We start from the raw sequence: 21429 nt of genomic DNA, 5'->3' as shown, positions 1-21429 counted from the left end.
GTCCTTGCTTCATCATCATCAATCAACAGTTCTGAAAGGAACCTGTGGAAGTTCTCTGCTTCTTAGACTTTACAGATTGGATTTTCACCCCTCTTTTCCTTTACTTCATGTACAACAAAGTCATTCTAACTGGAACAAAATGTTTGTGTGCTGTATTTTAAATTTCAGTGCATGGCCCTGCTTGCTTCCTTGTGACACCAGAACGTCAGAGGAACTTCATAAGACACTTATGTTTTCTGGAAAATAGTTTATTGAGTGCTTAGGGAATTAAAAACTACAAGGTTTTGCTTGCAGTTGCAGAAGCAAGAAGAAAGTTAAACATAAATTAGTTATCTGATTTGCTACTTATAGTGCTTCTGAAACCCTCATTTTAAACAGTCATTGTCTACCATGACCTTTATATTAATATATCTGGCCCTTAAATTCATATAGCAGAATATTTATAGATTAAAAAGTGCCTTTCTATGGCAGAGGGCAATATTTACGAAAGCTGATGGAGATTTTCAGTCTTTTTACTAGGTTTCACCTACACCCACTTGATTTTTCTGACATAGGTGACTTTATTCCATAATCCACCACAGGAATGAGAATTAAGTAATTCTGTCAGTGTAGAGTAAGCCCCACTTGTCCAGAAGCTTTAGTTGACTTAGATCAAATAAGAGAAGAAAAAAAAAAAAAAGCAGCCAAATAGTAACTGCAGTTACCCAAAACTACATTTGTTGTGTAGAATTTCCATTCCAAGTATTGTTTTCATCTTCTCCATCATCTTGAGTCCTCAGTCTGTATATTTTGCCTTCTTTTTTGAAGTCTTCCCCCCGCTTTTCCACGACTCGTTTCCTCACTGCTTGCCTAGGGCACAAAGAACAGTGAGGTTTGACAGTTTCCTCAGTAATAATTACACAAGAGAAGCAGCAAATGCAATAAACACAAATCATGCATCCTTCCTTCTCTTATCCTCAATAATACTTTTCTTCAGCCTTTTGTTTCCTTGGAAAGCAATACCCGGGTGAAAATTTGTCACTTAGAAGTCAGACAGAGTTGGCAGACTCTCATTTTCCCTGTCATTGAAGCAATATGTTGCTGCTTCACCAGAAACAGCTGAGCAGCTCTCCTGGTACATGGGAGATCTCATTCTTTAGGCAACACAAAACCTGTCAAAACCAGACTTCATCTGCTTGTGTTTCTTGTACAACCATACTGACACAGTTTGGTATCTCATTTCCAACATTTTTATCTTCCAAAAAGGATCAGCTGAAGTGAAGCTCACCTTTGTAGTTACAGCTAAATTCCCTATTCATAAATGACTGCAAGACAATGCTTTCTCTACTGTGTAATTACAAGTTCAGTTCCCCACCACAAGATTAGAGCAATTGCAGCAAGTAGCTTGAGAAATAGCTGCATTAAACAGTTTGCCTTACCTGCTTTGCTCCACGCTGCCTGACGCTGAGGGAGCTGAGTGGTCTTGCTGATGAGCTGATCTCCCAGAGGGCTGTGAGGGGGGTGGGCTCGTAAACAGAAAGTTGCTAATGAATCTCCAAACCGCTAAAAGGGGGTAAAGGATTGTGCCCAAGAACTTCCACAGATCACTGCTTGAAGCCTGAACGACAGAAGTAGCAGGTCTTCCTGCCTGTCATGAACACACAAAGCAAACTTGTTAGGCATTAAAGTTGTGCTCTTGTAGACAGAGTATTTCACACATAATTTTGAAGTAGCTCAGCAGACAAAAAAGAACAACTTTGGTTACACATTAGACAAGTATCACCATTCACCTACTTCAGAAAAACTTCTCCAAATCAGTCTTGACAAAAACTAAAGTAGTTTTGCCATCTGTTTAGACAAAATTCTCAAATTCAAACCAAATACTATAATGGCTGACTGACAGCAAATATCCAGCTACTGTACTGCTGTTTGCAAGACAAAGAAAAATCAAACAAACCAAAACCCAACACCTACCGGCAGCAATACTACTGAAGCACTGGGTGCTAACTCCAGTTCCAGTAACTTCTTTGCATAATCTTCTTTGGTAAACTCCCTCCTGGGAAACATTGTTGCCAGTGAAAAATTGCCATAAGTGTTACCAACCGTCTGTCAAACACATAAAGAAAACATTTTATTTATATTATAACTGTTCATTTTCAAACTACTGCAGATTTGCCAGCTGAATATACCTTAACAAGAGTTCTACATCAAACTATCAATCATCCTCAGAGTAGGATATGAAAAATCCCTCATTTCTCTCTATCTCTTACTAACGATACACTGCAGCAACACAAAGGCAGTTGGTGGCACTGGAGAAGGCTGCTACAAAATTCCCTTCAAACAACAAGGAAAGGAATTGATGACAACTGCCACAATCAACAACTACTTGATGTTCACCAAGTCATAATCTGCACATAGCTGAGAAACAAAATGCCCAGTTACCTGTGCAGCAAACTGCCTGGCTTCTTCTAGCCGTGCTTCAGATGGGAACTGGTTAGTGAAGGAAGATCCATCGGGGAGGCGGAACTGGATCCTGGCTATTGCACTGCAGGACAGGTACTGGGGTCAGTCAGGACATGAACACTTACAGACAAAGGCTCTGGGCCTTTAGCTTGGTCGTACTGAAATGTGGGAGAGAGAGACAGTCATCCTGCTCAGGGCAGTGCAGATGGGTTGTAAGATTGAATTCACAGTGGATAACCACCTGCTAGTTTCTCACAATGCATCTCTTCCATAACTCCATATAAGGACTCCATAGGTTCGGACAATTCTTGAACCAGCAGTGCTGGGCAAAGCAGGAGACAGCTCTGACATGGGCAGCTGATGGCCCCAGCCCAGCCTTGCTGAATCCAAGCCATCCACACGCACAGCCCTGCAGCTGCATCAGCACCGCTCCCCACTAGTACTGACATTGTTCTGCCCAGGCATTATCTTTCACATTCTCACCTTATCTAGTCCCCCACCAAGCTCCATTATACTGGTATTTAAATCAAAGTTCAGACACAAAAAGCTCTTATCTAACTAAAATAACATAGGAGAAAAGGTGGTTAGTGTTTCATGATCAGGAATGTCAAAAGGATAAAAGCTATCAAAGAACACAGTGGTCATGTAAATAGCTACTTTTAATGTCACTATTTAAACAGCTCAACACAGCAACACGTTGTCAAGAGATTAGGAGATATATTAACTCTCTTTAAAAAGTTTCTTTACCTCTCTCCCCCAAAATACACACTTGTGTCTCTACTGCAACTCACCTTCTCTCCCTTTGAGCTGCCTCTTTTCTGGCCTCTATTTCAGCCTGTTTAGCCTGAAGAGCTGCAGCTTTTGCAGCTTCTGCTTCTTCCTTCGATTTTGCAAAGCGAGCTGCCCTCTCAGCACGATCCTGTGGAAGGATCAAAGGGAAACCTTAATTGTTAACATATCTTGTTGCTTAACAGTCATTAAAACAGACAGCTATGATCCATACTCATGAACCAACTGCACAGATACAAGCAGACCATATGGAGAAAAAGACAGTAGAACTGCAAAGAATTATTCACTGCCAAACTGCACAGTCTCGTGTCATTAGCCAAGATGGCTCTTCTCACTGAGTCACTTCCCACAACTAGTTGTTAATAGATGATCTTCCCATGCAAGCTTAACACTCCAGGGAAGATAAAGGCAAAAATCTTCTGACAAGTTACATGACTGCAATTCTAAGAGTTCTACACCAAAACTTAATAATGAGGAAGAATTTCACTTGTTATCAACCATTTACATCCATATACAGGCACACATATATACAAACTTAGAAAATAATCCTCCTCACCATTTTGAGAGCAGTCCTCTTGTGTACGTTCTACAGTTAAATACTCCCTGTGCTTCTCCTTTAGTACCATGCCTAAATTGCAATTATTTTTATGTCTATATGATAATTCTCAACTAGGCTCAAGCAATATGACAGAAATGTTTGTTCAGATAGAAAAGAATTGTGAAAATGAAAGCAGAAGTTTCATCTTATACATAGAAAATGCTACATAAACCCCAAACTAAAATTGTTACTATACAAGGCCACAGGATTCCAAATGGAAAAGTGAACAATCTTTCAAAGCTTCGTCAAATGAGAAAATTTATCATTTTTGTACACTGTGTGAGAGAGAAGCAGCAAGCTCTCTTCCAAAGTGCAAAATTTACCATTGCAATCTGTTGCCTTATGCGCTCTCTAGCAGCCTTCTCTTCTGCTTTTTCTCTGTTCCTTTCCTCCAACATACGTTTGGTCAATTCTTCTTCCTGTCGCCTTTTGTACTCCAACATTTCTTTACCAGTTTTCCTTCTTTCAATTTCTTTCTTAATTTCCTTCTGAATAGAGAGAGATAAAAATTGGACCACAAAATTGTCTTCGGCAAGAGAGAAGACTGAAGTATATTTGTTTAAGAAGCAATTAAACATTTATTCAAATAAGGGCATAAAGAAAAAACCTGCAAGGGGTTTTACATTTTTGTGTTACCTGTTCTTCTTCTTTCCTTTTCTCTTCTCGTCTTTCTTCAAGCTTTTTTGTTAACCTAAATTTAAGAATGTAGTGAGAAGTGTTATAATTGCAGTATTTTCAAATGTTAATGAAGCATTTGCAAACCCAGAAGAAGAGAACACATGAAAATGAGCTGTAGCACACTGCTAATACCTTGTGTACCAGCAGTGATTCATTCACATGTGGGTGCACCATCCATGCAAAGGGCAGTGGTGACTTCACCACCTCCTTTCCCATTCAGTAGTTGTTCTAACATGTTCCTTTTGTCCTTTTTCCACCCAGTAAATGAAGAATCCTACATATTCTTACTGTTGAACCAACTTATGAAGACATACAATAATGTATGATCTGTGGTAACAGAAACACTAAATCTCAATCTCTTAGCTATTTAAGCCATCTGGTTTCTTCTGCACATCACTTCCTAAAATGGAACACAAGTAATATATAGCCCTGACATAGATGCACATGCATCTGTTCCAACTATCTAGAAAAATGCCTCAGAATAAGGACTGACTTAAAAGAACAGAACTTAAATTTGTAAATACAGATTGACAATAAAATCACAACATATTTGAAGTCTGGGGAAAGGGCAGGCATGACCCAACATGAAAAGTCAGATAATCAGAAAAATGTTTGTATGGCAGCTGTTTTCTTAAAAAGAAAGTGGTAATTACCACAGAGCTTGGTCTCTTTTTCCCCCTTGCAAAAAATGCTGCAGATAAATTATGCCATGTTTGTATGTAAGATGAATGCATTTTTAAAAAAGGAACAATGATAATTATATTTAAATATTGACTGTATTGTCTTATCAGTGATAAGTAAAAATTATCCCTCTTGTCCCATAACTTCAGAAGAAAACTGAAATAAAGCATGAAAAGGCTTTAAAATATATTTTAGCAGTATAAATATTCCTATTTGCTAAATATGTGTTACAGTTTAAGACAGGATATTTCAAATAGTATCAGTCTTACTAAAAACAAGTTTATAAACAATATCCTATATTTAAAGACAATGAATGAAAGGAATTAATCATGTTTTGAACCTGGTGTTTCTGATCATCATACTTCAAAAAACTAAACTCAACTCATTACTGTTCACAGATCAAAGCACGAGTCTCAGAATAGGATTCCTTTGACGTTTCCAATATCCCCAAACTACAGCCATCAAATCAATCAGAAGAAGAAGAAATAAGATGATCTCTAGACAAAACCTAGGTTGGCATTTTATTACACCAATTTCCAGTGCTTTCCGTTCAATGTTTCAATTCATTCAAGAACTTGCAGCAAACATATAATCTCTAGTGAAGTTATATCAAAGGTGAACATATACAGTTTTCCAAATTACCTATTTCTTTCAAAGTACATGAAAAATGAGATTAATTAAAAACCTCATTTAGTATCAGCCCTAGAATTGTCACAGACATCTAATAAAAAATAAGACCACATAAATCTTTGCCAGATGACAACAGATTAAGCACCAAAATCCTGTAATTATACATGTTTCTTAAGAAAACTCAAAACCAACCCAAAACCCAACAAAACTGCCTCCTGAGAAACAAATACAACACATTAAGAAGTCCGCAAAACAAGACTTGCCTTTCTACTTTGAGTGTAAGATCATTCACCGGCTGAGCATCATTCACTTGCTCATCTGCAGAATTAGTTGCTTCCTGGCTTGCTTGACCTGAATTTGCTTCATCTTCAAGGGATTTACAAGAAAGCAATGCATAAGAAAAAAAGAAAAGGTGTATTTCTTGTCATAAGAATTATTAGGCTCATTGTTAGTCAAAATTTACAGCAACTGGGATATCTCAAGGAGATATGAGGTTCTGCTACTTAGATTTCCCCCTTCAACTATTTGGTTTCAGGTTACTAACCCAAAAGAACTTTTTAATTTAATCCTTTTTCAGGAAAGCATACACAATTTTTATTGAGTTATAAACCATAGATTCCTCACTTATGAAAACTAAGCAGAACGACAAGTTATCTTTCCCTCTAGACTTGAACAAAGCATTCTCGAATATCCAAGTTTTTCCTCAATGAGTCTGCTCAATATATTGCCTTTTATGTACCATCATGTAACAACTTAAGAAAAACCAGTTCCAAAGCAAATGAGGTGGCATTTGTGTCAAAACACTAACCATTACCAGCAGAAAATGTTATTGTCTCAGGCGTAACAGACTGAGGAGAGTCACAAACCCCTGCTGCTCTGGGTTCTGCACTTTCTGGAGCACCATCAGACTGAGGGGAGGGACAGGGAACAGATGACTGACTGCCGTTTTCCAAAGGCCGCCCTTTCCCTGTGTGCATCTAAGAAATTGGGAACAGAAACAATGGAGCCTATGAAAGTTCAAATTTTTTCCACAGGTTCAAATATCAAGACTGAATTATTATTGAGGAATCAGTCCTATTGAAAACATAAAACTAGAATTACCACATGTTGTTGAGTACGGTGCAGTCATGCATTTCATTTTTTTAATTTTAGTCTTCCACTTGAAATCAAAGTGATAAAGCTATCTACACTTATTTTATATTCTATAGCATAATTTTATAAATCTACATTACAGAACAATATTCCAAAACCACATATGAGCTTAAGAGTAAACCCCTTAAAGGTGAGTTGTCACATTTTGTCATTTCAGTTTAGAGTTCTTGACACATTTCTTCAATGCTGTGGGTTTACACAGACAACCTAAACCAAACAAAAATGAATGCAGCACTTGTGCACAGTGCTTCCAACCTGTGTACCGAATTCAAGGTAGCAGATTTTATTGCTGGAAGGACAGAACCCGTAACTCACACTTCCCAAAGGCACAAGCTAAGGGCCAGGGCCATCACTGTCCTGAGCACACCCAAGTCCATCTGGAAGATCCAGTGTGTCAGCAAGCATTACCTGTTTGACTTTATGGATTCTGGTAACCAGCTCTTCCACAGAAACGCTGCCAGCAATAACTTCCAAAGGGATTCCATTGTCTCCTATAAAAAAACTGGATGGGACGCACACTACGGGATCTGCACAGCGACAGTTAAGGGCAATGAATGACAGAGGCTGACAGAGTAACTGTACAGGCCAAAGCAGACATGCTTCCTACAGGAGCTTCTAGCCCAATACTCTTACCTCCAACTGGTCACCAGTAGTCAAGGCCAAGAGAGGAAAGAAAAAAGAAAAAGATGCTGGCAAATCTTACATGCAATTGGATAGTATTTCTTCTTTTCTCTGTACTGATTTCTGTCAAAATATTTTTCCTCAACTCTTCTGGCAACTGATTATGCTTTGATTTGAGAATGATTTTGTTTTAGTGTCAGACATCTTAAATAGACAGTAATGAAATCTCCACAGCATGATGGAAATCCAAGTTAAGATACAGAATTCCCAGCATCACACAGAATTAATGACCTGTAAGCAGTGACCTACTTAAGGAAGGCAGGGGTTTGCCTGACTTCACACCTGTGTATGTGACAGAACCCAGGCCACTGCTTGTTCCTCCTCCTCTGCACCTGTGAGCCCCAGCTCATAATTGAAAGCATTTTTTGTTTGTTTTCTAATACTGATTAGTAGGACCAACAGGTTATTTTGATTACATAAAGATTGAGATAATTTTCTATTTAGAGAATTACATAGGATTAACATAAAAAAAACCTAGTTTGTTCACTTTCTCTAATAACTGAAAGCAAGTTGAATACACAGATGGTATCTATTAACTACACAGTTCATTGCATGGTTTTGTGCCAAAATAAGTATTTTCAGTAACATTGCTTGTAAGTATTTGTCTTAAGAACGGTATTAACTTGTAAAGAGCAATTATCTGTAATCATAATGTAGCATGTAAACGGATCTCAAAGGATACAAATTTGAGAAAACTGCAGGCATGCTTCACTGTTTAAAAGAAAAGATTCATTTAGGAGGAGCAATCATTTTGCAACAACTTCAGATTAAGTCTTTCATCATAAAAATAACTGTCCTACAAAACTATTTAAATACTTGAGAGAACACTAAAAGCAAATTTGCATTGCATCTTATCATTAACATTCTGCAAAAGTGTTGACATGGTGACAATCTTTGGTTATCACAGTTGACTACATAAGAATTAGGAAAGCAGTGCTAAGAGGCAATTCAGGAAAAAGAAATCTAGTCTATTGAGCACAAATAATGTAGTAAAACTAATAAAAAGTCTATAGAGCATTTCAAAATAATACCATTTGGGGAAATGTCAATGCACTCTGTGCACATGGACTGGAACACAAACATAACAAAAATAGCTGAGTAATTTACCCAGGAACTTAAATGCTTCTCCATTCTATGTGTTACAATGGAGGCAAACACAATTTCTCTGCGGCTTTACAGATTTTTATCTTTCTAAATTCATGAAAGGTTTAAAATTCATTATGTAACTTGGCAAATCAAGAACTGCCTCTAGCAGTTGCATTTTTATTCCAGCATTTTTAATAGCATTTTTGTGTCTCTTCCTGTTGAGAAAGGGCAACTTCAAGGATTCTGTTAGTAGTACTGGAATACAGTCTGAAATACACAGTGAGTAGGTGCAGAACACAACAATAATTTTTGACATTTTCTCAGGCTCTGGTGACTTCAGGACTACTGAATTCACTTCTATTCTGGAACCCTGTGTTTAGACTATCTCCTAATCAGGGTGAGGACTTCAAAAGCCTCTTACTCTCATTATCATCAATGAAAGATTGTATAAGGGATAGAATTAGAATCAAACCTTTTGGTGTCGATTTTAATAGCAACAAAACCATCTGATGCAGCTTCAGTCACCTTCTCATCTTCCCACCTTGCAGCCATCTCAGTAGATTGTTCATCTTCTCCTGCAAGACACAGCACACATGAGTTAAACCCACCATGAATTGCTGTTTCTGTCCTGAAACTGATTGCTTCAATCACTTGGAATCACTTTTGTAAGACACTCTGGGGATTATTTTCAAGTCAATTTATAATGGGCTTTTTTTGTCATCTGGAGACAATTCACTCCAGCTTGTTCACCTCGATAACATGTCAAAACTATCCTCTGTTTGCCCCTCGTTATAAATTTAATTACGTATTAGTACATCAGCTGCTAGTAGGTAAAACTATGTTCTCCACTTCCTGTAACACATAATTCGGCAGGTAAGGTTTCACAGTTTGACAGTGTTAAAAAGATGCCCAAACCAAGAGACATTTATTTGCAGATTATTTGTAACTTAGTTTTGTATGCCAGTTCCTGACATGAACAGTAACAGGAGGGGAGGAAAAAGAGTGAGGAGCACAGAGGAACAAGAATAACAAGACCAGAGGAACTACTTGGGTAAGAGAAGCTGAGAAGGTGTTCAGGGGCCACAGATTCAGAGGTGTTATTTTAATCAGATGAAACATATCAATCATACATTTATCTTCCAAAGCACCAGTTTAGTGAGCGTCTGGGTTAATAAATAGATTCTGATGAGTATTAACCATCTTTCAACAAGTACACTGGCCTGCAACCATTTCTTTATCTTCAATCTGTATTACTTCCTAGCAGCTTGGAATGGACTGCAGTCTTGATGAAGAATCTGAGTCACAAGTATAGAAGTATAGTAGTCCATTATTCAGTGACAACAACAAACCACTTGTTTGTTTCATCCCAGTTGCCATTCCATGCAATATTTTTGACTTGTTAAAGATCAGGAATTATATGTGGAATCTCCCAGTGAAGTGCTACTGTCTGGTCACAAGGCCCCTCACAGGGGCGTGTATCAAAAATACAATTTTGAAAAAGTGTTTTTCAACCGTATGTCTCAATTTTTCCCTGGAATTACTGGAGCAAGTAAGAAAGTACCTACCTCTATTATTATTATTCTGTGTAAGCAAGCAAATATTTATGCTATTTTATGTGGGAACCTTTCCTCTTGCTTTAAGTGCAGTGCTTCCAAGTGTGGTCAATGGATGCAGCTGTTGTGCCCAGAGCAGCTCGGCCTCCTCTCCTGTTTCCAAACGCTCACAGGCAGACAGCTGCTTCACCACACACTTTTTCAAAAGGACATGTGCTCATCCGATTAGGCTACTAAAAATATCTAAATTATTGCCTAACACTAACTTTTCCACACAAACAACTGCTGGAGAAAAAAGAATGCTGAAAGACACAAACAGGTCAGAGACTGCTCACAGTACACTCTGAGAGATGACTGAATGAAAATGCTGATAGCTGACATTTTATAAAGCTCTGTGCCATGATGCACTGATTAATATTGTGACTACCCACTGAACAGTTGCTTATTCTCATACATTTTTTGTTTTGATAACCCTTTCTCATTTAGAGGCTACGGTTCATTTATTACAGTTTTGTAGTAGTAATTATATCCTGAAATCAAAACTGCCTGGTCACAAGAAAAACATCAGAAAAGTCAAGAGGTCAAGCACAGCAGAACTTGACATAATTCATAATTCTGCTAAACACTGAGCCAGCACAACAGCCTCAAAATTCTAGTTCCCAAAACTCTCGGATTTCTTGTTTCTCAAACAAAAATATCACTTTATTTCACTTAGTGGAATGATCTATAAACAATTCACAGTCACACTTCCTCATCTCTTAAAGCTGATCAGGTAAATTTATATAGGGAAAATATCAATAATTTCTCAAGTGATTCATACACTGGACAAGACTCTTTTTCTGCAATAATTTCTTTCCTGTACAAGGAACTTACTCAAAACCATCACAAGTTGTCAGAAGACTTTAATTCCCTTATTCCTCAGCACGCAGTCATCAGGGAAGTGTTTTCCTTTCAGAAGGAGACAGATAAGACCAACTGACTTTTCCATGTCCAACATTTCATAACTACTCAGTAAGAATAGAACTGCCATTATGGAAATGCCAGGAAGCCAGGACATTAAACCGTTCGACTCCTCTTCCTCCTTTGCGTCATTTCCCTTATTTAACTTGAAAAGTGCCTTGATACATCTTGGCTACAAATAACTAACAAACAGCTTATGAGTGCAAATCACCATTTTGTAAAAAAATTATTAAGTTAATAAAGTCATGAACAAAGGGAGGAGGATTGCTACAAACGTTATTAAAAAGAAACAAACATTTTTGCTTAAAGCTTTTTATTGTCACACATACACCCCTTCATTTTTTCACTCTGCAAAGCACTTTTTATGAGTGGCCTGGTATTTTCATGATCAGAACATGTCTAACTTTCTTATAGAACTCAGTCAGAATAGAGGAGGTTTTGTATCAAATGAACTATTAACTTTAGTTTAGTGCCTCAAAAACAAAAGGCTTTTTTTAACTCTGTAGGCTACAAAATCATCTAGAGAACAGCTACCAACAAGATACCAGAGAATCATAACATATGCTGGGTTGGAAGGGACCCACCAGGATCATCAAGTCCAACTCCTGGCCCTGCACATGACACCCCAAAAATCCCACCCTGTGCTGACAGTGTTTTCCAAATTCTCCCTAAACTCCTCCCTGAGGAGCCTGTTCCATTGCCCAACACGCTCTGGGGAAAGAACCTTTTCCTGATATCCAGCCTACACCTCCCCTGACACAACTTCACACCACTCCCTGGGGCACCTGCATTGCCCGTCCTGTTTCACTACCAGGAATGGTCTCCCTGTGCAGCAACACAGGGAAATTGCTGCTGGCAATTAATTGATGCCACAAAGTAACTTGTCTGTTCCCTAAACATAGCTCCTTCTCCTGGTGCATTCAGAGGCCTCTAACATCTCACCTTAACACTTCAAACCAGTTTCCTAAGGCAGACACGCTTCGCCTCATGCTCTCTGAAGAGAATGGAGCAATCCCTTTTATTGTAACTTCCCATGAGTTCAAGGGGATCTTTGATACACTTACACCATCCCATCACCAGAATGTGCCATGAAGGTTTTAAACACTAAGCTCAAAAATGCTGGGATTATACCTGCAAGCAAAAACGCTTAAGGAGAAACCTGCTTGAACAATGTGCACTTACAGTCACAAACGCCACCTCATTTTTAAGATAAATAACCACATTATTCCTTGCTTGACTAGAAAATATTTCTGGAAGCAGAAAGAATAATCCACTTCTTCATTTTCTAGTGAAAATGTCAGTGAAGTGCAGAGGAGAGGGAAAGAAGGACAGGCAGATGGTGGCAGAAACCAAACACAGATGGACATATCAGAATTTCCTAATTTTTGTCAACTGTACCTAATAGCTATCCTCCACAATGGCCACCCCAAAATGATAGTTAACTTATATTTTCAATTTCTCTCACTAATTTTTTTTCCTTTAGTCATTTTTTGTCCCCTAGATGTTATTAGATGGAGTGTACAGAACCAAACACTGCAGAAAGCCTGTTCTCCAGCTGCTTTCAAATGCCTGTCTCCAATGGGAACTGTGGAGTGTAAAGGCTCAAAGTTACCATCATGGTGCAGTTTGAAACCTATTTCTGCCCAAACAACAAACCCAGTCTCTGCTAACACAAAACCAGACTATTCTTTCAGCACTCCACATCCTTCAAACACGGCTGCTTCCACACACAGCAAGAAAGTTCTTGGGCTTCCCAACTCCCTTTCCCAGCACATGTAATAGAACTGCTTCATGATCAGCTCTGCCACAGGTCAGCTGCCCTGATCCCACGGTGCCCACGGTGGACCAGATGTTGGCAGAACTCTCCAACTCTTCCACTTCAGAGATGTGGCTGGCTAAAGTCACACTCTCCCTTTTCCAGGACTTGTAAGAACAAACAAAACAAATCCTCACAGCACACCACAATGACAAAACTAGGTTACATCCCTGCAACCATAAATATACCTCCCCTGTATATCTACATATTCCAATATCCACAAGGTAAACATCAGCATCTAACAGGCCCCATTTTGTGCACAATTTTTGTTTCATAAAAAATACTGGACATGAGTTACAACATGCATTTCTCAGCCCCTGATATATGTATCAAGTTGAAACTACGCAGAGGCCCACCAAAGTCCCTCTGTCACTGCCCTCCTCAGCTGGGCAGGGGAGAGTATGTAATGGAAGGCTCATAGGAAGAGATAAGGGCAAGGAGAGATCACTCACCTGCTACCATCGCAGGCAAAACAGATATGACTTGGGGAAAAATTTATTTAACTTATTACTAATCAAAAGTCAGAGCAGGATCATGAGAAATAAAAAAAAAAAAATCTTCTCCCCACCCTTCCTGCAATCAGTTTCTCACACCTTGTCTCTGTTGCTCCTTCCTCCTAAGGGGTTGAACTCCTCACACTCCTCCAGCGTGGGGTCCCTCCCAAATTCTGCAACGTGACTCTTTCCCACGGGCTGTGGTTCTTCATGAACTGCTCCACCCCATCCCTTACTCCAACACCAACACAGCTCAGTCTGTGGTCTGACAAGACCTTGATTTCTCTCAGTATGTTTACTATCCAGCAGAAAATGCTGTTCTCCAAATACATAGAGAGTTGTGTCAGCAAAGGAATTTAACTGCACTTTTCTGTTTACATCCCCTTTGGGAGTGAACTTCTTGAAGCCACGCAAGTCCCACAGTTCAACAGTTCTTAAGAGAACAACACTAAGCCACACTTTTAACATTGCTGTTGCTTCATGAGACATCCGAAAAACTTCAAGCCACGAGAACTTGAAACAGTAAAAGCTTAAGAAACAACACACACTGAGATACACAAAACCCCAAAAATAAGTTAAAGAGCCTGTCTAATCACAGATTATCACAGTTTCAGTCATGTTGGAAAAGACTCGATGTGAGACCATCGAGTCCAACCTATGACCAAACACCACCGTGTCAACCAGACCATGGCACAGAGTGCCACGTCCAGGCTTTCCTGGAACACCCCCAGGAACCTCACCGCCTCCCTGGGCAGCCCGTCCCAATGTCTAATCACCCGTTCCGGGAAGAAATTCCTCCCAGTGTCCAACCTAAGCCTCCTCTGGCGCAGTTTAACACTATGTCCTCCTTCCCATCTCTTTTTCAGACAGAAAGGCAGTGTACATGAAACGATGTGAATTCCTACAGGTTCCAATTACATTGTTATGAAACACGCACTGTCGGTACGAGGAAAGGAAACAAAACACACTAAACAGCCCCGAGAGCTGCACCGGCGACAACCCAGTACAGAAGGGCAGAACGAAGGGGAAAGCGACACATCGGACGGGCGATTCCGCTCCACTACACGGGCGGGCGGGGGCCGGACACCGATACCGCGGGCTGAGGCTGACACAGCACAAATCCCGCTCGGCGGGAGGGGCAGCGGGCGGGACACAGTTGGGAAGGCGCTGCTGGGGCCTGCCCGCGGGAGCAGCGGGCGGCCCCGGGACGTACCGTACCTGCCACGAACACGACGAAGACGGAGCTTCGCTCCTTGGCGGCGGCGATGGCGGCGGGGACGGAGCCGCCGAACCACATCGTGGGACCGCCGGCACCCGCCGCCCTCAGCGACAGCGGCACTGCGCCTGCGCCGCCGCCGCGCCAACCGCCCCCCGCGCGCCTGCGCGCGCCGCCCGGCGCCACCCCCCTGATTGGCGGCCGCCCGCGGCACGCGCTCCTCCTGCCCCCCCGCCCCGATCGTGCGCGGGGGGGTGGTGGCGGGTCCCGCCCCCCCCCTCAGCCCGGCGCCATCTTGGTGCCTCAGCGAATGCTGCGCGTCCTTCCACAGCTGGGCATCGTCCCCTGAGCTGTCCCGCTGGGAAACGGGCTCGGGGCGTCAGGAGAGGCGGTGGGAGCTGCGACTGCTTAGCCTAGAGAAGAGAGGGCTGAGAGGGGATCTCGTTAATACAAGTCCTGCGAGGAGCGGCTGAGGGGGCGGCTCAGCCTGGAGAAAAGCAGGCTCGGGGAACCTTATCGCTCTCTACAACACCCTGGCAGGAAGGTGTAGCCAGGTGTGCGTCGGGCTCTTCTCCCACGGAATCAGCGACAGAACGATAGGACACAGTCTTAAGCTGTGTCAGGGCAGCTTCAGGTTGAACATCAGGAAGAGTCTCTTCACAGAAGGGATGGCTGGACATTGGAACAGCCTGCCCAGGGAGGTGGTGGAGTCACCGTCCCTTGAGGTGTTTAAGGAAAGACTGGAGGTGGCACCCAGTGCCATGGTCTGGTTGACAAGTTTGACTCGATGATCTCGGAGGTCTTTTCTAACCCAGTTGACTCTGTGATTCCGTATTGCAGAACAAATACCTCATATAGAATATAAGTATCTCATAGGCAGGTGCCAAGAGGATGGTGCCAGACTCTTTTCAGGGGTGCCCAGCAACAGGATGAGAAGTAATGGCCATAAACTAAAGCACGAGGAGTTTCACCTCAACATGAGGAAGAACTTCTTTGCATCGAGGGTGCCGGAAACACTGGAACAGGCTGCCCAGGGAGGGTGTGGAGTCACCCTCTTTGGAGATTAAATTCCAAATCCACCTGGACATGTTCCTGTATCACTTGCTCCAGGTGACCATGCCTTGGCAGGGGGCTTGTACTGGGTGATCTCCACAGATTCCTTCCAACCCAAAAGATTCCATGATTCTGTGAGGCAGCTGCCAGAGAAAGGGGCACCTCCTGCACCCGGGGCTGTGGGGACAGATGGCCACAGCCACCCCTGCCCCAGCGCCCACCCTGGGGGAGGCAAGGGTGTGACTGGGGGAAAAGTGATGGAGGAAATGACAGAAATCCATGTTAAATAGGACAAAACTAGAGTGTGGTGTGCAGAGATCCTTAATGAGAGGCAGGAGGTGAAGCCAGGACATCCTCTGTGCTCGCAGGCTTTGTCAGGGACTGGCACAGCACAGCCAGCAAGGCAGAAGGACTCTTTGACAGACATTTCACAGCAAGGAGGACAGGACAGTTTATGTCAAGTGCTCTGATGATAACATTTTGGACAGAACACTGCACTTGAGCTTTTTTAAAACACCATTAGGACTGTGACTGTGTGTCCTGGGTAACTTGCTGAGGCAGGTACCCAAACACTGAAAGGCTGAAAACCACACAGTCTCTCAGTCTGGAAAGCTTTCACTGTTGAACCTTGTATAATAACAACTAAAAGACCCTACAAACTTACAATGAAAAGGAAGCAAATCAGTGTTGACAACAGTATACAAAATCTGTATATATAAAATATATATATTTATATATATATAAAATATGTATTTATATATATATAAAATACCTCTCCCAAGATGCAGCATGTGGAAATCGTGTCGCAGTAATGCTCACTGGGTAAGCTTTGCATGTGTGTTGTGCCTCTGCAAGTCTCTTAAAGAAATACCATCACAACATGATTCTGAGATGTTGGGGTTTTGTGGTTTTTTTTTTTTGGTTTTTTTTTTTTTTTTTTTTTTTTTTGTATATTTTTGTATTTTGTTCCTTCATGATACAAAACAGATTTAAGGGCAATGCCAAAGGTTGGATAGTATCAAACTATGAATTTGTTTTTGGAGATGAACACACATCTCTGTTACATGAGTGCATGTGTAGAGGAGGAGGTTAGGTTTTAAGGTGTATCGTAAACTCCCTGATAAATTTGAATGTGCTGCACTAATTCTCTTGGTATTTCCAGCAACTGTAGTTTGCATTTACTGCATTGGATTTGGAATCCTAAGTTGGAAGCTGAGCTTCATGAGAAGGGTGAGTGAAATGTTGAACACTGTATGTTTTGAAAATTGTTTTGCAAATACAATTTTCAAACTCTCTGATACCACTTGAAGCAAGGAAGAAAAAGGGCCTACTATTGACTGGATATGTAATTTTTGTGAAGGTGTATAATCCTTTACGTCCTCAGGAACTATTTATATTACATTCTCAAATGTGGAATTATCCCGCTGTAGGGTCACTGAGTTGCTGCTTTTGGATGTGCCTTTGCTGTTAATATGAGAGCCTTTAGCACAGGTGTGTCTGGAGACAGCAAAGGTCTGCAGTTTGTGGGCCTAGGAAAAAGGAGGGTGACTAGTAAGTTTAAAGTTTTATTGAGAAATAAGAAAAAATAATTTGACAGCTGGAGCACCACCTGGGATTCCGTTCTTTGAAGGGGGTTGTCTTGTGTGTTTTCAGTTGTTGGCATGGGAAACAAAGTAATTCACATTCTAAGAGAATAATTTTTTATCCCCAAAACCAGGACACATCCATCTGGATTAAAATGGAAAGTGTCTTTATTAGGGAATTCCTATTTTAAATTGCACTGTTGCTTCACCCTAAATCAGTGGTTCATTAACAAATCAAAGTTAACAATTTAAGCCAAGTAAAAAGTCAACAAATCTGAGCAATTGTGGAATCAAAGTCTGGTGTATTTCCCAGTTGTATAAATCAGTGTGATAGACTATCAGAGCACACTTAGTAATGGTGTTTCTTAGAGTAACTACTTTGGAAAACCAAAGAAGGGCAAAGCTAATTAACCCTACAACTAGGGCAAAAGTTAGGATATTAGAAAAAAGCAGAATGCCTGTTGTCTCCCTCTCAAGTTCAAACCGAGGCCTCTGTAATTCAAGTATGATGTACAATATTGCTTGTAAATATTCTTTTTCAACTGTCAGGTAATTTTGGAAGATCAAATGTAACAGATCCCTTGGTGTTGAAGTCAGTCCATACTCCAGCCAGTGCTGAGCGTGCATTCCACCTCTGCTCAGCTGCGTCTGAAACATTGCACTGCTGTCAGCACCGTGGAGCGTCATCAATCCCCAGGCTAATTCAGATTCCCAGTTAACTGGGGCACAGGAACTGAATTAAGAATAAACCTCGCTGTTAAGCATTATTCACAGCAACACAGTTTATTTTTATAACTTATTCCAGTTTTAAAAGCATATAACTGCCAGCAACGCACAGGTTGTCCTCTACAGCTCTTTGGTTTACAGCACCAGGGTTATCTGACATTCAGGTTTCTCTTCCCAAGTGCAGGCACAGTCCATTACAGTTGCATGCATCCCATATAGCAACTCAGCTCATGAGCTTTACCAGTGAGACTGGAAAATGGAAAAATAGCAGCAAACACTTAAGTGTTTTGTCCTGGACCAAATTTTAATGCTTAATCATCTCTTCAGCAAGATCCACTTTCAACCCAACAAATTTTGACAAACATGGCAAAACGTCAAGTAGTTGCAAGCAGGATAAAAAATCTTGCAGTGAGGGGCTGCTGAACTGAGTCAGAGCCAAACTCCAGCCCTGCGAGTCTGAGGACACAAGGCAGACGCTGAAGTAAGAGGAGGCTCATACACGTGGTAAGAACTTAATTGCACACATTTTTAAGTAATCAAGTAATTTACACTGAAGGTTTCAGATGTGAATGGTGTTAGGTTCCAGAATAAGATAACTTACAGGGACTTAATTTTCAGAATGTTCTGGAAATCAGGCCCTTTTAAGGGTTCTGGTCTACACCCAAGAGAGGAAGCTTCCAAAATGAAGTCACAATAACATTGTGCACTTTTAAGTTTATACTTACTGACATCAATAGCCAAAACTACCCAAAACATTTTAACTGTGAATAGGGGTAGGACATTGAGAAGAGGCAGTGCATCAACCTTCATGAAAACCAAGCTGTAGAAACATTGACGGGATTGAAATAATTCCTTTCATAGTTAGAAATATATAAAAATTCCAGCTACAATAATTTTTCATGACCAATAATTTAAAAGTGTTTTGGTCAGTTTTCTCCAAAGCTTCATCTAAACATTCTTTGCTTCAGGGCTAAATACAGGAACTTAAAGCCTGCACCAGTTTTCTGTGGAAAAAATATATTACAGAGCTAAAAAGTATTTATAGAAGTCAGTTGTAATTTTGACTCCCTTTCAAGCATCCAAACAAGTTAGTACAAGGCTAACCCGAAACAACAAACAAGTCAAATGTCACATTTTAAGGCACAAATGAGTGTCATAGGATGAGAATATAACTATTCATTCCACTTTGAGAGGGAACTGGATTGCAGTAAGATAGGAAATAGATATAGAGCTGTCAAATAATGCAAAGAAGAAAGTTCTTCCTGTGAAAGGTGTGTCGTGTACCCAAGTACTTTATTGGATTCACTGAGCTACACAGTTCTTCTGGTGCTTTGATAAAACCCCATCTGCAAACAGCTGCCCTGTACCACCCACATCTTGAAACGTCATTTAGGGGTCGTTGCAGGTGGAGACACACAAGCACTACAGTTTCTGTACAACACAGCACAGGGTTTCTTTCTTCACAGAGACTCTGCTCCTTTTGATGTCATTTTTGTAAGCATATGTGTGTGAGTGAAAGAAAAATATTTCATATTAGAACAGGTCACATTTGCTCAGGGAAGAATCTCAGGGAAGATGCAAGGTGCTTGTTCCCAACCAGTCCTGCCTTAGCAAAACACTCCAGGCATGTGTGGGCTGCAAGGACATTCTAGGGTGTGCTGGAATGATCCACCCAGTTCCAGCATCAGGCCCATGTGGTTTGGGGAGTCCTCAAAGTATGGGGCTTAAATTTGTTTTCTTAAGTTTTAATTATCTTTTTGACTGTGATATCACAAATGATACTAAATGTTCACTGTTCAGGGAGGAGTATTACAATATAAGTGTGTTAATTAAAAATTAAAATAGTAGCTTTTGGTGGAGTAGGTAATGGCTGCATTTGTTCAGCTTTTCTGCTTATTTGTCCAGTGCTTTTCCGTAGTTCTAAAAGTTAAGATATTCTCAGTAAAACAAAAAAACATATTATATTGCTGCAATGTAAGTCCCTACTTAATTCATTTTGCCACTATTTGCTTTAAAAATGGCTTTAATGATAAATGAGAGGAAGCTCAAATACACTGGAGTGCTAGAAGATTTGTTGAGAACATGAGAATGTATTTTACATACATCTGTTTCGTGCATAAAGTGCTTATTTGCTTTGTAGACTATGATCCAAATCCATGGAACAAATGCAGTTCCAGGAGTTTTGCACAGTCCCTGGGCTTGTGTGGTTTAAGGAACCAAAAGGGACAGAAGGGCGAAGGCCAGGAAGGTATAAACTGTCTCAGTTAGATGAGTTTGTATTCTGTTTGCTTACTAGAGAAAGTATAAAATAGCACAAATCCAGGAATAAACATGACTGTGAAGTGGAAATATTTTAATACTTTGCCCACTGTAGACGGCAGAAGCCTCTGACAGTGCCAAAGTCCTGTTAATTGTATCTGTGTGGCTCATATCGGCATATCCAGATAAAAAAATGAATGCAACTGTCCCTGTTTAACACAGAATAAAACAGAAAGGATGGCCGGCCTGGAAATAATCAGATTCTGAATTAGAATACAACTGGCTTACTCTATGTTTTAATTTTTTCTTCTAGGGAAATTTGCATTCATGTTTACAACTTACTTGATAAAAATCAGATATTTTCTGGGCCTTGTTCCTAATCCCTGTATCCCTCCCTTCCCATTGTTTGGGCTGCATTCTCCATGCTTACCTCACATTACCTTTCCTTCTCTGTTTATTATGAGGAAAGTTTATGAAATGCAGCAAGGCATGCAACAGCCTTGGAAAGGGTTCAACTTGATGGAAGATTTAGTGCTTGGGTCACCTGGAACAGATGGAAGCTCTCAGCTACTGACTACCCTTCTACATCTGGGAAAAATCTTGTTATGGAATGAGTTAACTACCGGAGGCAGCTGCTTTGCTGGGCTGAGATACCTGTCCCTACAGCCTTTTAATCTCTTAGCTACTTTACCAGGATTAAACCATAATCTTCAACTAGCATGGAAATCAGCAAGAGGCAGTGACAGAATGCAGGCAGTAGTCCCATTACCTCTGTGCTGTTCAGAGGAGCAGGGGGAATTGATAAACTGGGGCTTTTACCAGCTTTGGGTTAGGGTGCAGTAAACTGCAGCAGTCCAGCCCAAGGAGGAGCAAGAAATACATCCTCAGTCAAGCACAACTTGCATGCCAAGTACCATCCTTTTAGAAAAGCAGACTGGAATAGGTAGATTTGTCTTTTATCTGGGGACTTGAAGCTGAACATCCTCCCCTTTGTTTTAGGGGAGCATCTAAGTTTACCTTTAGTCATGTTAA

General features: G+C 40.8%; 1 protein-coding gene and 1 long non-coding RNA gene across 2 annotated transcripts; one reads left to right on the top strand and one right to left on the bottom strand.

Annotated features, from left to right (window-relative positions):
• Positions 1 to 227: 227 nt before the first annotated feature.
• UBXN4 (UBX domain protein 4) lies at positions 228 to 14923 on the bottom strand. Its single transcript, XM_032114811.1, has 13 exons — positions 14779 to 14923; positions 9210 to 9312; positions 8334 to 8362; positions 7379 to 7497; positions 6627 to 6795; positions 6082 to 6184; positions 4466 to 4520; positions 4153 to 4317; positions 3234 to 3361; positions 2422 to 2524; positions 1954 to 2085; positions 1419 to 1627; positions 228 to 849 (listed from the first exon to the last, which is right to left on the bottom strand). The coding sequence occupies exons 1-13, from the start codon at positions 14855 to 14857 to the stop codon at positions 711 to 713; spliced, it is 1533 nt and encodes a 510-aa protein (XP_031970702.1). The 5' UTR covers positions 14858 to 14923; the 3' UTR covers positions 228 to 710.
• Positions 14924 to 15753: 830 nt separating this feature from the next.
• LOC116446261 lies at positions 15754 to 18179 on the top strand. Its single transcript, XR_004241105.1, has 2 exons — positions 15754 to 17059; positions 17962 to 18179. It is a non-coding gene; the product is annotated as an uncharacterized LOC116446261 (long non-coding RNA).
• Positions 18180 to 21429: the final 3250 nt, after the last annotated feature.

The sequence above is a fragment of the Corvus moneduloides genome, chromosome 7 (assembly GCF_009650955.1).
Source record: "Corvus moneduloides isolate bCorMon1 chromosome 7, bCorMon1.pri, whole genome shotgun sequence".
NCBI classification, from domain to species: domain Eukaryota; kingdom Metazoa; phylum Chordata; class Aves; order Passeriformes; family Corvidae; genus Corvus; species Corvus moneduloides.
The sequence above is the reverse complement of the archived record's forward strand: the minus strand, read 5'-3'. Positions and strand labels throughout refer to the sequence as shown.

What these genes read in the sequence shown, in the direction of transcription:
- UBXN4 (XM_032114811.1), bottom strand. Translation starts at nt 14,857, where the DNA reads ATGTGGTTCGGCGGCTCCGTCCCCGCCGCCATCGCCGCCGCCAAGGAG. An exon ending in AACATTTTCTGCTGGTAATG is followed by an intron (nt 6,185 to 6,626) that starts GTTAGTGTTTTG and finishes AATCCCTTGAAG; the next exon opens with ATGAAGCAAATTCAGGTCAA. An exon ending in AAAGGAAAGAAGAAGAACAG is followed by an intron (nt 4,318 to 4,465) that starts GTAACACAAAAA and finishes CTCTCTATTCAG; the next exon opens with AAGGAAATTAAGAAAGAAAT.